The sequence below is a fragment of the Peromyscus eremicus genome, chromosome 2, assembly GCF_949786415.1.
Source record: "Peromyscus eremicus chromosome 2, PerEre_H2_v1, whole genome shotgun sequence".
Lineage (NCBI taxonomy): Eukaryota > Metazoa > Chordata > Mammalia > Rodentia > Cricetidae > Peromyscus > Peromyscus eremicus.
The window spans coordinates 38,934,713-38,950,412 of NC_081417.1; the positions used below are offsets into that span (position 1 = coordinate 38,934,713).

The 15,700-nt window shown below is 39.5% G+C and overlaps 1 protein-coding gene across 2 annotated transcripts in view; it reads left to right on the forward strand.

Moving 5' to 3' along the window:
* Nucleotides 1–15,700, forward strand: part of Arfgef1 (ADP ribosylation factor guanine nucleotide exchange factor 1) — a 104,069-nt gene that overhangs the window by 70,818 nt on the left and 17,551 nt on the right. For both annotated transcript variants that reach the window (XM_059254012.1, XM_059254011.1), the window contains exons 23-30: nucleotides 5,161–5,251; nucleotides 9,029–9,069; nucleotides 9,162–9,331; nucleotides 10,011–10,162; nucleotides 10,282–10,454; nucleotides 11,550–11,710; nucleotides 12,555–12,685; nucleotides 15,032–15,161. In XM_059254012.1, the coding sequence (XP_059109995.1) occupies nucleotides 5,161–5,251; nucleotides 9,029–9,069; nucleotides 9,162–9,331; nucleotides 10,011–10,162; nucleotides 10,282–10,454; nucleotides 11,550–11,710; nucleotides 12,555–12,685; nucleotides 15,032–15,161 (1,049 nt within the window). The remainder of the gene's footprint in view (nucleotides 1–5,160; nucleotides 5,252–9,028; nucleotides 9,070–9,161; nucleotides 9,332–10,010; nucleotides 10,163–10,281; nucleotides 10,455–11,549; nucleotides 11,711–12,554; nucleotides 12,686–15,031; nucleotides 15,162–15,700) is intronic.

A 15,700-nucleotide genomic window follows, 5' to 3' on the forward strand; every position in this document is an offset into this window, starting at 1 on the left:
GTTTATTTTTGCGAAACAGGGTTTCTCTGTGTAGCCCTGGATATCCTGGAACTGCCTCTGTAGACTAGACTGACCTCAAACTCAGAGATCCACTTGCCTCTGCCTCCCAGGTGTTGGGATTAAAGGCATAGGCTACCACTGCCTGACTTCATTTTATTTTTTAAATTAAAAAATAATGACATCATTTTTTGCTTTCCCTTTTGTCTCTCTAATTCCCTCCACAGTAAGTTCCCCAAATATTTTGATAGAATTGAAACTCACATGTGGAGGCAAATTGTCCATGGAAGAAGTCTGGAGCTTTATGTTTTAGAAATAGAAACTGTAAGATCATCAAAAACATCTAGCCTGGGGAGGGTGGCTTCCTTAGCCTTGCTTGATGCTAAGGCTCATGATCCGAGAGTTGGGTCCTTTTTTCCAGCACTGCAAAAACAACGAACAAAAAAGCCACCCCAGATATAAAAATGTTTAGCTGCCCATGCAGATGCACACCATAATCCCAGCATTTGGGGATTGAGGCAGAAAGATGACAGGTCTGAAGTCTGCTGGTACACAGTGAAACTGTCTTTAAAAAAAAAAAAAAAGATTCATTATAGTAGGATATTATTTTAAGATACATTATTTTTGTTTAACTCTGTGAAGCTGTGTTACTCTTCTGTCTAAAATGCCTAATGATCTAATAAAGAACTGGCCAATAGCAAGGCAGGAAAAAGGATAGGCGGGGCTGGCAGGAAAGAGAATATATAGAAGGAGAAGTCTGGGAGAAAGAGATCTAGCAGCCAGAGGAGGAGGACTCCAGGGGCCAGCCACCCAGCTACACAGCAAGCCATGGAGTAAGAGTAAGACTTACAGAAATAAGAGAACGGGAAAAGTCCAGAGGCAAAAGGTAGATAGGATAAGTTAAGTTAAGGAAAGCTGGCCAAAAACTAAGCCAAGCTAAGGCTGGGCATTCATAAGTAAAAATAAGCCTAATTTATTTGGGAGCTGGGTGGCAGACCCCCCCAAAAGAGCAAAAATACCAACAACAACAATTCATAGCATATAAATTTGAATTATAGGCCTTCTGGTGTATATTAATATTTGAAAAGTCAGTGGCTTTGGCCACCTAAGTCTTTAAGAGTACATACAGCACATATCTTTCTTATCCTAAATATGAGTAATTTGGTAAAATGAGAATTATTTGTCTGTTGCTATTATACTATCATACAACTCTGAAAGATGTTACATGTTTGTGAAATAGGTTCCTTGAGTTCCTAGACATTTTTTATGTTCTTTGATTTCTTTTAATTATTTTATAAATGATTATAAATCACATTAAATATAGTTTAAAATGCTCTTTAAAATGTAATTTCAGTTGATACACAAAACAAGTTATGTGATGACTGACGTCATTTCCTCTGACAATGTTTCCTTCATTTAGGGCCTGCCTGCTGTGTATGTTAAATGTTCCCCACCTCAGCTACTCTTGTCACATACTTCATGCTTCCTCCTTGACTCCTGTGTTAGAGAGAGACTTTATCTTCCGTATCTTTTCCTACTTCAGAAATAGCAAACCCCTGTGACTTCCTATCTCAGTAGATGACGCCTAGGGAAATGTGGGAAAATTGGAACGTGTCAGTCTTGTAAAAGGACAAGAGAATTCTGTTGTCTAGATTACTGCACTGCTGGGTGTGGGCTACATCCCCATAATCCTAGCGCTTGGGAAGCCACAGTGTGCCACACAGTGAGACTCTTTTTCAAGAAGAAGAAAAGAAAAAAGTAGTACATTAGCTGAGACAGTCGTTCTAGAGGTGTGGCTCACTTGGTAGAATACTTGCCTGGCATTTATAAGGCCGTGGGTTTGATCCCCAGCACCAGAATTAAAATGTGGAACAACCTTAACGCCTGTAAACTCCATTTCTAGTTTCTTTAGAGTTTGGAGGTTTTGGTGGGGAGCGCAGCTATTCATATATCCTTAACCAGAAAACAAAAACCACCAGGCTTTCTTTATAGGGCAGTTTGTCCTCCTGATCTGAGCACATGGCTTTTGGGAGGGAGATACTTGAAACTATGAAGAAAGCAGGAACACCTAACTAGGCAGCCATATCAGCCTAATAATCAACCCTAGTGACGAGTGGGGTGACAGATGTCACTGCCGAATCATCCATATATTCGCTAGTGTCGTTACAATGCCATCTCCTGCTTTTCTCTCCCTTCTCTGTGCCTCCTGCTCAGTTTTTCATTATGACCACATATAAATAGGTTAAAATATGACACGGGCTCACATGTGTTCTTTAAATAACTAGCCCGTCTTTCTGATAGCTCTCCCTTCATCTTCCTTTTATATATAGTTAGTCTCCAGAGTGTAGTTAATATTTCGTCATACATGTATAGTTTTTCTCTTCTTTATGAACATTAGTCTTAGTTAATAAACTTATATGTAATTAGTCTATTTCAGCCGTGGAGTAACCATTATATTGTATTAAAATTTATTGTGTATCTTTCTCTGCTGGTAAATTAACTGAGTGCAGCTGTATCTTTTTTTTATACTGTTCAGTTCCTAGCAGAGAATTTGAATTCAGTGGCTTAAATTACATCTGCCATGTTTGCATTCAGAAAGAATTTAATGTTTGGTCAATAGGATCAACAAAAACTTGTTTAGTACCTACTTTGGGTTTAATACTGATTAGGGTAGGAACATGGGAAAATGTATATAACTTGATTCTTAATTTTCAGGGAATTTTTAGTCTGGGTGAGTATGGGGGGCCATCCCACCCCCACTTTTCCCCAGAGTAGGAGCAGCAGGAAATATTAGAAGTAAACAGGGGAGAGAAACAGATAGAAAATACAGGATAGCCTCAGGAAGGCCTGACTGTCTCTGCACTCGGGTTTTTAAAGGAATGCCAAGGGGTGGAGTAAAAGACCTCCCCCCAGCACCACCAAGTGCAGACCATCTCAGACCCCTGCACTCAGGCCTGTGATCCAGTCATCCTCTTTATGCAGACCTGCTGGGTAAAGCCGAAATGGGCTCCAACAGGTGAGAAGGTACTATTTACATTCCTAAAGTGGTTTTGGACTCTATGAACCATTCTAATCTGAGTAGTACTTCGCTGAGAAAGATCAATGAAAACAATTAAGTAGAATCCTTCATTGGACACTCGCATTGGGTATGATGACTGATACATACTGATTAAAATGTTAGAGGGAGTACTAACTGGCAGGCTGAAGAATTTCTACCCTAACATAGTAAATAAAAGGAAGGTGATGATTTAGGAGTATTGGTCTTGTGAGAGAAGGAAGTGAAGAGATTGTAGAGGGAAATAAGTCTGGAAACTTTCAGCAATCTAGGACTGAGACTGTGAGAGCCGAAACTGTGTAGGAAGAGAAATGCATAGATGTAAAAAACAGACCTAACAATCTTAATGTAAAATAAAAAATAAGTTACATACCTTCTTATTCCAAGAAGGAAGAACCAGGGCACAGTCAAACCAAGTCAAGCAAAACCAAACTCCATCAGTATGAATGACTCGGTGTCCGTGCCTGAGATATAATCAAGGTCTTCTGGGTTCCAAAGGGCTTAGACAGTCTCTGCAGTTCACAGCACCTGCAGCTTGTCTAGGCTCAGACTGTCCTTGGTGGCCAGGTCTCCACTGCAGGGGCCTGCATACACCGTTCCTGAGCTCTTTTCAGGGACTCTAATCCTGCCACACAGCCTTAGCCCCTCTCCATGACACCTTCAATCCGGAGGCTTCTGCTTCCCTGAGGCTGCCCCATCACCACTTTGTCTCCCTGACCTCTCTCAGTGCCAAGCCTCAACTGTTCTCCATGGCCTTTAGAACTGATACCACCTGGGAGGTTCTTACATATTACCAAGTTCAGCTGCCAGCATAAGATACAACGTTAGCTCCCTCTGGAATACATCTGTGTGCTGACCTTGAGGACACACTTCCCAGAAGATTGTACCTCAGTGACGCTGGTTTCTTCCCAATCATCACTGCTTCTCTCAGCTCAGCTAGTGGTATGGATTGTCACCGGCTGCAGCTTCAGACAACACAGATTCTTAGTACAGAGTATGACACAAACAGCCCAGTAGTCTGAAAGGGACTCTCCAACTTCCCTCTGGAACCTCACAACCAGGCCTCCATCATCTGTACTGCTTTCATCATTAGTCTTAGTAACCACAACAGCTCACTAAAGCTTTGAAAACTCAATGGTTTTTCCAGCCCAAGGTTCCATACACAATCCTCCCCCAACACAGCATGGTCAGGTCTGTTAAAATAATCTTCCACTTCTGGTAACAGTTTCTGTCTTAGTTAGAGTTTCTATTGCTATTATAAAGCACCATAACAGAAAAGAACTTGGGGAGGAAAGGGTTTATCATATTACCACTTTCAGGGAAGTCAGGACAAGAACTCAAGTAAGGAAGCTGGAGGCCGGAACATGATGATGCAGAAACCGTACAGGACTTCTGCTGACTGCTGACTTGATCCCCACTGATTGTTCAGCCTGCTTTCTTCTGGCACCTAGGCTCACAGTGAGCTGGGCCTTCCCACATCGACTATCAGTCAAGAAAATGTACCACAGGCCAGTCTGGTCTGGCATTTCCTCAGTAGATGTTCCCTCTTCACCAATGACAAGTTTGTGTCCATAAAGTTAATCAGCACATATACCAGAGATAATGCTAAAGTGCAATTTAAAAACTAGGAATATTGTTTACTGTCTCACATGGAATAGTTTGGAAGGAAAGGGAAATGATTCTTATAAATAAGAGAATATTACAATATACAAAGAGAATTTTGAATCAACCGTATAGGAGGTTGGGGATCAGTGACAGAAATGGTACTATGGCCACCTGGACTCATCTACAGAAGATAGCAGTAGAACTGGGGTACTTCTAGGTCATTCGTTTCTTAAAGATGAAGGGAAAATTTGCCCAGTACCACCAATTTTGTGACCTAAATTCCTAGTGGTCTTGTTTGTGTGACCCTTGCAGATGTGTCTTATAGCCATGTCTTATACATTCTGTGTCCTTGCTTTGTAAATGTCATCGCTGTCACATCATCTCTGTTATTAGGAAAGTACCTGACTTTAGAAACGTGGTTTAGAACACTTAGAACTGTAAGTGCATTCTTTCTTTGAATTGTTTTCTAACAAAAACGGTGCACACTCTGTTATGTTTGGCAGTTGGAGGAAATGTGGACTGGAAGCAGATAGCAAGTATTCAGGAGTCTATTGGAGAAACCAGCTCTCAAAGTGTTGTGGTTGCTGTAGATAGGTAAGGTATCCATTTTCTCCCCTTCCCACTTGAGTACTATTTCAGTCCTATTTTGCTCCTTGTTTAAAAAGAAAAAAAATACGGTCAAAATAACTTTTAGAAAGTAATACAAGACTATTTTGTGATATACTGTGATTTAGATGATGAAGTACCTTTAATTTTGGTTTTACAAATGTAAAATACAGGAAGAATTTTAATTGCATAAAACTGTGTTACAATTGGTACTGGAAATATTAGGGAAATATTATTCTTGATGAAAAAAATCACAAATCTCTCTATAGAAAATTATTCTTTTTTCAACCCTTGGAAATGAAGTTTAATTCATCTTTCTAAGTAAGTGGTGTAAAACAGCATTCTGGATAAAGTAAATGATTTTGCTGGAAATTCTTATTATATGCTTCTTTGGAAAGGTCTTTAAATTTTTTGCATTCTATACATTTCTGGGTATTCCCGTTGTTTGTTTGTTTGGTTTGGTTTGGTTTGGTTTGGTTTTTCAAGACAGGGTTTCTCTGTGTAAGCTTTGCGCCTTTCCTGGATCTCACTCTGTAGACCAGGCTGGCCTCGAACTCACAGAGATCCTCCTGCCTCTGCCTCCCAAGTGCTGGGATTAAAGGTATGTGCCACCACCGCCCAGCCTTGATGGTTATTTTTTTCCAAGTAAATGTTCTCAAAATTGAAACCAAAATTTTATAACACTGGCATTCAAATTTTTTTAAAACTACTTATGTTTGAAGCTTTCAAAAATGTATCAGTCTTTCTTTGCTTGATGGTCTTGAGACTCAGACTCATTCATTATTTACTTCACTTCAGATAAAACTGTGGCTGGGGGAGAGGGTTGCATACCTGTGCCTGCCCATGTGGAGGCCAGAGGTGAATATCAAATGTCTTCTTCCACCTTACTCTTTGAAGCAGAGTCTCTCACTGGTTGACCTGGAGCTCACCACTTTGGCCAGTCTAGTTAGCAGAGGGTCCTCTTTCCACCTCCAGTGCTGACATTCAGAGTTTTATTGGCATGGGTGCTGGGGATCTACGCAAGTCCTCAAACTCTCACAGTGAGCACTCCGTAAAGGCAGCTCCCCTTCTCCCAGAGAGAAGTTTGCACCAAGTACAAACAGCTCTGTTGGTCAGTGGCTCCTAACTGTGAAAGTACTTTCTGGAGCTTCTTTCTTGAAAAGAATTTCTAGTGTAGATTCTAAAAATACTATCACCTTGTATCTACCATGTATTTAGCATGAAGGCTTATGACATATAGGTTCTTTGACGTGTTATTTTATGTCATTCTTTATGTCAGCAAGAGCTGAGTGTTATTAGTGTCCTCAGTTAACAAGTGAGAAAACTGGAACAGAAGAGTTTTAATAAGTTGCTCATTCTCACAACCAGCTAGTTTTGTTTTATTCTTTCATTCATAGAGAAATTTGGGGAGTAGAACAAGCCTAGGGGTCTGTCCAGATCCCTTCTTCCTCTGTGCAGCTCCAGAGCCGGGTAGTAGCTGCCAGTTTTGCTCCTAGGCTATCTTCCATTTCAGTGATGTTGCTGTCTTGTAGAAAGTCATCTTTATTGTTATGAGGACCTGTTTAGATATTATAAAACCTTGAAGAAGTTAAGGCATGACTGAAAAGCCTCCACGGGCTGCTGTGCTCTGGAACATGGCTTAGCTTTGGTGGAACATGACTGGGAGTAGAGTGGCCCTCAGGGCCTACAGAGTGAGTAGGAATTTGAACGCCCTTACCAGGTTGCATGTCCCCTGCCGTCTCCAGAGCCTCTGGTTGCTGTGGTAATTCTCTGTCCTTGCCTTTGGTCTCCACTCTTTGTCGTCAGCACAGCCTGCTGCATCCCTGCCCTGTGATTGCAGAGTCTCCATTTTACTGCCCTACACTTTGCCATTTGCTTTTTTTATTCTCCAGTTAAATCCTTTCTTACTTCTTTGATGTCTTTTCTGTTGTTCTCTTTTTTTTTTTTTTTTTTTTTGGTTTTTCAAGACAGGGTTTCTCTGTGTAGCTTTGCGCCTTTCCTGGAACTCGCTTTGGAGACCAGGCTGGCCTCGAACTCACAGAAATCCGCCTGGCTCTGCCTCCCGAGTGCTGGGATTAAAGGCGTGCGCCACCACCGCCCGGCCCTGTTGTTCTCTTATATTTCTTAATTATTTTACTCTGCTATGTTTTGCTTACAGCTTTGCCTTCCATGAGACTACCTCTAGTTTGGGAGAAATCAGCTGATCACATTTGCATAATCTAGCAATTTTTACTTTGGTTGATATGAGAACTTGGTAGCTTTCCTGTGTTTTAGGTTCTGGGTTCAGTCTAACCATTGGGCTAAATGGTACGCACTTCTTGATGTTCCCCCATGATTGTTTTGCCAAGTTTTTTTTTTAATTACTTACTTCTTTACCCAAAGAACAGTATGGAAAATCTTAAGCCATTCCTTAGCAGGAGCTGAGATTTTACATTTGCCAACCTGTTTTGTTTCTTATTGTTATATTGAAGATTAAAATTAGTTAGATGTGAGACATTCAGATTGTGTTAGTAGAGAAAAACAAGAATACATTGAAAATATTTGCTGCAAGTTTAATTCATGTCAGTATGATGCTGTGTGGAGAATACTTAGGGAGACTTTGGAGTCAGCCTGCTGCAGTTTGAATCTTGGCTCTGGCACTTACTGGTTCTGGGACTCTTAAGAAGTTGTAACTAGCCGGGCGGTGGTGGCGCACGCCTTTAATCCCAGCACTCGGGAGGCAGAGCCAGGCGGAGCTCTGTGAGTTCGAGGCCAGCCTGGGCTACCAAGTGAGTTTCAGGAAAGGCGCAAAGCTACACAGAGAAACCCTGTCTCAAAAAAAAAAAAAAAAAAAAGAAGTTGTAACTATCTTTGCACGAGTTCTCTGTTTACAGGTGTTGGGTTATAATAGCCCATATTTTGATTATGGAATGAATATGAATATATATAAGATACAAGGATAGTACCACCTGGTGATTGATAACTCCTACTCTTACTACAGTATTTTTAAGATGAATATTTAAGCTGTCCCTGCCTTTGAGGTTTCCCCTTTAACTTGTACATCTAGTTGCGAAGATTTAAGTTGAGGACTATCATAATACCTGTGAAGATCTAGTCTCCTCATACTGCTGCACAAAGTCCAGCTCCTGGTAAAGAGACCAGGTTGTCCATGTGTGTCCTGAGTCTCTGTGACAGTGACACAGAGAAGCACTCTCGAAGGAAGGAGGCTGCATAAACTCTTGAATAGCAGCAGGAAACTGGTTCAGCCAGTTCTTGGGTAAAGTGAGAGCAATTGTAATTGTTTTGTCATTTTTAAGTTCTAAATGAATTTCCTAATGAAATGAACATTGTTTATAAAAATAAAATGCAACTGTATCTTAAGAACTTGCTTAGGGTTTGAGATATATATAAATCAGTGGTAGAGCACTTGCTTAAGGCTAGTACATTATCAGTAAAAATTGAAAATCCCATCATTTCCTGGTAAACCAGTTCATTGCTTTCACAGATTAATATTTCTTAACCTTAAAACTCCATAAGATACTTGCTTCATATTTGCAAATATGTAACTGAAGTTACATTGTACACTCTGAGTACAGAATATAAGTGGGAAGGAGAAAACAGTTCAGATAACTCTTGTTAGTAAGCTGTATGATGAGTAACTATTCACTTGGCCATTTGGCCCTCTTAAGACACCTAAGAGCTGTTAATACTCCAGGCCATTACTTTTGAGTTGGTGTAACAGAAGTAAAACGTCGTAAGTTTTTAAATTATGTTATTTTTCCCCAGAATATTCACAGGATCTACAAGGCTAGATGGAAATGCTATTGGTGAGTATAAATATTTATTCTACTCGTAAGCTGTCCTTTTGGCTAAAAAGCTTTAAAGTTAAGATGAAAATGTAAATGTATTTATTTTTTAGTTGATTTTGTTCGTTGGCTCTGTGCTGTGTCTATGGATGAACTGCTTTCCACTACACACCCCAGGATGTTTAGTCTACAAAAGATAGTAGAAATATCATACTATAACATGGGAAGGATACGACTGCAGTGGTCTCGGATTTGGGAAGTTATTGGAGATCATTTTAATAAGGTATTTGAGTAATTATAGTACTTGTTTACATTTGCAATATTTTTCCTTGTTTAAATTTCCCTAATCATAATCTCATTGAATTTTTTTCCCTTCTAAGCAATTGTTTGTTACAGTTTTATAATTAAATTTAGAAAACCTTTCAGGAATCATGCTACAAACTTTTATTACTGGCACTTTGGGTAGGTTGAGGCAGAATGTCTGTGAGTTCAAAGCTAGCTTGGACTACTTGTATGGCAAGATCCTGTCGCAAAAAGGAAAAAGAAGAGCTCTTACAAGGACCCAAGTCCAGTTCCCAGTGTCCACATCTAGCAGCTCACAACCACCTAGAGTTACAACTCAAGTATCAGAGGATCTGATGCCCTCTTCTGCTCTTGAACACATACACACATGTACAATATACACACACAGAGACAACACAAATGCACGTTCATATGTAGTTTTTTTTTTAAAGAAACACAAAACTTTTTGAGTTGCATTCTTCTTAGAAATGATTGCTGAAAATTGTGACAATTTCATTAAACATGTCTATTTTCCGTTTTTCTCATCCTGGGGCCTTTGTGAAGAACCTAGGATTCATCTTCTTATGCTGATTGTTTTGTGCCTTTTTTCAAAGGCAATACTGAGAAATGATAGTTTCACCTCTAACATCCGCATCTTGGTCCTGTTGCTGCCCTCACAGGTCGGTTGCAATCCTAATGAAGATGTAGCCATATTTGCAGTGGACTCCCTGAGGCAATTATCAATGAAGTTTTTAGAGAAAGGGGAACTTGCAAATTTCAGATTCCAAAAGGATTTCTTAAGGCCTTTTGAACATATAATGAAACGAAACAGGTAATATTTTTTTTTAGTGGAATAATATCAGTAATATCTTACTATGTTCTAGGCCAAGAAAAAAAAATGGGTTGAATTTTATGTGGATACATATTTAAGCAATTACATTACTATTTTAGGTCTCCAACAATTCGAGATATGGTTGTACGGTGTATAGCACAGATGGTCAATTCTCAGGCTGCAAATATTCGCTCAGGATGGAAGAATATTTTCTCAGTATTCCATCTAGCTGCATCAGACCAAGATGAAAGCATAGTGGAACTTGCATTTCAGACAACAGGGCACATTGTCAGTAAGTATTCCTTAACTGTGTTGAGTGCAGATAGAAAAGCTAAATGTGTTCAGTTGATTCGTAGTGCTGGGGGTTGAACTCAAGGCCTGGGGCTTGCTAGGCCAAATACACTAACAGTGAGCTTATCTCCAGCGGCTGGGGTGTGGGGCAAAGCATTTGGTTGATTCTTTTTTTTTTTTTTTTTTAAGATTTGTTTATCATGTATACAGTGTTCTGCCTGCACGTATGCCTGCAGGCCAGAAGAGGGCATCAGATCTCATTACAGATGCTTGTGAGCCACCATGTGGTTGCTGGGAATTGAACTCAGAACCTTTGGAAGAGTAGCCAGTGCTCTTAACTTCTAAGCCATCTCTCCAGCCCCAAATCTTTTTTGAGACAGGGTTTCTCTGTATAGCCATGGCTGGACTGGATCTCACTCTGTAGCCCAGGCTGGCCTCGAACTCAGAGATTCACCTGCCTCTGCCTCCCGAGTACTGGGATTAAAAGTGTGCGTCGCCACTGCCATGGTTGATTCTTTAGTGTTCTTGACCACTGTACCGTCTCCCTGCCTTTGAGGGAAGTTGCAGTATAAGGATGGAAGTTAGTCTAGTCTAGTGACTAAACGTTTGCTGGACAAGCACGATGACTGGGGTTGGGTCTCCAGCACCAGTGAAACAATCTGGGCACAGCCAGGCCTATCTGTAAACCCTGTTTGCGTTTATGTGGGTGGGACTATCTTGGGTATCATTCAGTGAGTGCTTGTCTAACTGTGAAGCATTTTACTTAAATATTTCAAGTAATCAAATGTCCTTGTAGGCATTGTTAAACAGAGGCATCCAGAGGGTAGTTAATTCTGCATATCTACCCAACAAAAGTTAGAGTACACCTGTGACTTTATTATGTGGTGTTTATGTTGTGAACAAAATAGACACATCGCACTTGCCTCACTACTCAGGACAGGCTAGTCGTCAAGACAACTCAGACCCATTTTTCTTAGATGTCAAAATCCTTGACAACCTGTCAGAAGTATGTACTACAGTAGAGGTTAATATATTTTGGATACAATTAAAATAATTGAAATGTGTAGTTATTTCTGTTTATTTTTCTCTGTTTTAGCTCTTGTATTTGAAAAGCACTTTCCAGCGACTATTGATTCTTTCCAGGATGCAGTGAAATGTTTATCTGAGTTCGCATGTAATGCAGCTTTCCCAGACACAAGTATGGAAGCAATTCGACTTATTCGCCATTGTGCAAAATACGTGTCTGATAGACCTCAGGTATAGCATCATTTAGTAAACACAATCTTGCTGAGTAATGAGTATAATCTGAAGTCTATATTGGTTTGGAAACTTGGGGTATAGGAAGCATTTATTTTGAGCCCAAAATTAGTCTGAACTTGATTCTGAGTTAAGATGGCCAGGGACTACTAGCCATTACTATAGCTGTCAGGTGTTCCAAGTAAATATATTTATTTGTTTAATTTTTGTAACACCAAATGGGGCAGGGAGTGTTACAACTTTATATAGATAAGGAGACCAGTATGAGAAGTCTGAGTTGTGTCCATAGCGGCTTTGAGCCCGGCCTATCTCTAAGCATCCACCCTGTCACCTGTCCGCCTGGGCTTTGCGGCACTGAAGTTCATTGGCCGTGGAGGAGTGTGTACTTAAGCACTGAAGTAAAAGGCTGCATTGACAACCTTGCTGATTTTACTTTGCATATCTGAAGCTATCATGTGCATACGTGGGGAGGGACGTATGTGCACAAGTGTATAAGTAGGTGTCTGTGGAGGCTGGAAGCATCTGATGCCCCTAGAGCTGGAGGTAACAGGCTGTTGTGGACCACCTCACGGGGGTGCTGGGAACCAAATTCAGTTTCCTTGCAAGAGTAGGATGTGCTCTTAACTGCTCAGCCGTCTCTAGCCCTGTAAAGCCAACTTCTTTTAAAAAAGTCTAGTCAAAGACTCTTCACAGACATTTGTAAGTCATAAGCTTTTTGTAAATTATTATGTATTAAATTTCTCACTTTTGATTGGTAAAGCACTAGTGTTTTTCCTGAGAAGTATTAAACTGACTGTGTAAGAGGATTTTTCTTTGCCTTATGATTCCACCTTTCTTCTTGAAGGCGTTCAAGGAATACACAAGTGACGACATGAATGTGGCGCCTGAAGACAGGGTGTGGGTGAGAGGATGGTTCCCGATTCTCTTTGAGTTATCGTGTATCATCAATCGATGCAAATTAGATGTAAGAACCAGGTAACAATCCAGATTTGAAATTTAAGTTTTGAAGGACTTACTTTTATTCTAATTCACTTTTATTATGGATACATACAAGTTTATAGTTACCACAAAATTGTTTTGTTTTGTTTTGTTTTACCAAATATATTAAGAATTAGGGAGAGAGGGAGGGAGGGAGCGAGGGAGGAAGGGAGGAAGGGATGGACAGACAGATGATAGAGTGAGCGAGCTAGCTTGCCAGCCAGGTGGTGGTGGTGCACGCCTTTAATCCCAGCACTCAGGAGGCAGAGGCAGGCAGATCTCTGTGAATTCCAGGCCTCCTGGTCTACAGAGCAAGTTCCAGGACAGCCAGAGATACGTAGAGAAACTCTGTCTTGAAAAAACAAAAAAAGGAGAAAGAGGAGGAGAAGAAATATTTATATACATATATATATATATATATATATATATATATATATATATATATATATATAAAAGAGATAGACACATTTTAGACTACATTAATATGATTACTAGATATATTAGTGTAAAATGAAATATATTACTTAAATCCATCTTTTACTCTGTTTTTAACTTCTGTGTTTAATGCTGTAAATATTTTTTTTCACTTGTTTCAATTCAGAAACTGCAATTAATGACAAAATTTCTTCCTGGTAAATGGTAGAAGCATTTTTAAAAATTAATTAGCTTTTTTTGTTGTTTGTTTTTGAGACAAAGTATCATGTAGCTCAGGCTGGTCACTCTCTCCCAAGTACTTATGCTTACAGAAGCCGCACTGGCTAAAAGAATTTGTAAATGAATAGTCTTGAATTTTAACAAGTTGCTAAAGAAGTCCTCCGCCAAACAGTCTATCATGTGAAAGTATAAAGTAAAATGTTTGATAATGTTATTGATAATACTGAGTTTTATGAGAAACCTCTGTGGTCTGAGTCCTACTTTTTAGATTATAATCTTATTTCATCAGAATTTCTGTTCTAACAAATACAGCTATAAAAGTGAAACGTTCTTCAGGCTCTAATTCCCAGTTTAATTTTGATGGGTATAGTTTTAACGTAGGGAAGAGAGTCACTTCGGTCTCTACCCTGGTTCATAACATGCATTGGGTGCTACAGGCTGCTGTGAACTTGCTAAGGGACTGAACATTACCATGCTTATCTTACATATCCACATAACATGGTTTTTGAGAACCTACTCCATGTGCTCGGTCTGAGGGACACAGCAGCATATGGCCTAGGCTCTGTACCAGTCCTTAGGAAACTTTCAGAGACATGTTTGTTTTAACTGACCATTTTAACACTTCTAGAAATAAAATTACCAGACAGAAGTTACATATAGGGAAAAGATAAAACTTTAATAATTTCACTAAAGTAGTATTTCAAGAAAGATAATAAATCAGAAAGGCAGTTTTTGAATATCAGTTTCAGTGCTTAAAAGCTTGTCAGTGTGATCTTTGGGTGGTTTATTTGTTCATCACATATTGACTTGCCTGAGTTCTTAGCACTGCCTAAAATATAGCAAGAACCAAGAGATGTGCAGGCCACTTCCCTCATGGAGACTAGGCCTCAGTGGATTGGTTAGTCGAGCTTTTGTATGGGTACATTATGTGAACAGAGTTCATAGTGGTAGCTGAAAATCCCTATAACCCTTTGAAAAGGGTTTTTCTAACATCATTTTTCTTTGTTCTTAGATTGCTGTGAGTTCTTTCTTCCTTTCCCATAGTTCTTCAAAATCTGTCTTAGTCAGTGTTCTACTGGGCATCCTGACCATGGCAACTCTTGTGAGGAAAGCATTTAATTGGGTCTGGCTTACTGTTCAGAGGTCTAGTCCATTATCGATCGGCATAGCAGGAAGCATGGCAGCATGGTGCTGGAGAGACAGCTGAGAATTTTTCATCCAGATCAGCAGACAGCAGGAAAAGAGAGACACTGGGCCTTGTTTCAGTATTTGAAACCCCAAAAGCCCATCCCTCGTGACACACTTCTTCCAATAAGGGCCACATCTCCTAATCCCTGTCAAGTAGCTCCTCTCCCTAATGACCAAGCATTCAAATCTGTGAGCTTATGGGGGCCATTCCTATTCAAAACACTGCAGATTCCATGTACAGTTTTTAACAGCTGGACTGGTATGTGTGGGGAACAGAAAAATAAACAAACTTAAGGGCAGATCCTTTGGAGTTTTTCTTTTCTAGATGATGTGTATCCTAAAGGAACCTGTTATTTTACAACTTAAATTGTTTTATATTCAATGTGCATTAACAACCAGTATTAACTTTTCCTTTTTTAGTAGCTTTGTAAACCTTTAAAGCTTCTTAGAAAGTTTTGCTTCTTTGCATTACAGCTTTCCTAATTGTGTTCTGTTATTTAGGGGCTTAACAGTTATGTTTGAAATAATGAAAACATATGGCCACACTTATGAAAAACACTGGTGGCAGGACTTATTTAGGATTGTTTTCAGAATCTTTGACAATATGAAATTGCCAGAACAGCAAACAGAGGTAAGAGAAGAACAGTTTTTTAGCATAAAGTTGTACCATTCTTAGGTTTTCACTCAGTACATTTTAGTGTTTGAAACTAAACACACTGAACATAAAAGAATTCCTCGAATATGTTTCTTCAGTATGTGAGAAATAAGAATGTTTTCTTTCGTTAGCAAGGACACTGTTTGGAAATAGGACTGAAGTAATGATTTAATTTGTATTGTCATTGCTTTCATTAAACTGCCAGCCTCTCTTCCGTGTTGTGTTATAGTCATAACTAAGAAACCCCAGTAACTTTCATTAATATTGGATGCTAAATTCTTGTTCAGTAAAGAATACAGAGTAAAATTAGCTTAATTTATTTCAATTTATTTTATTATAAACCACTTACAGAGTATGTATTTCAGGCTCTGTGGCTAGAGAGCCTCATTTTCCCTCTCTGTCCTGTATTAAACGGAGACTTTTGTAATTATCTTTAAAGTAATTTAGGAGAGGAGATTTGAGACAGGGTCTAGTGGTTGATGGACAGCATGACCTTCACTTCATGATCCCCTTTC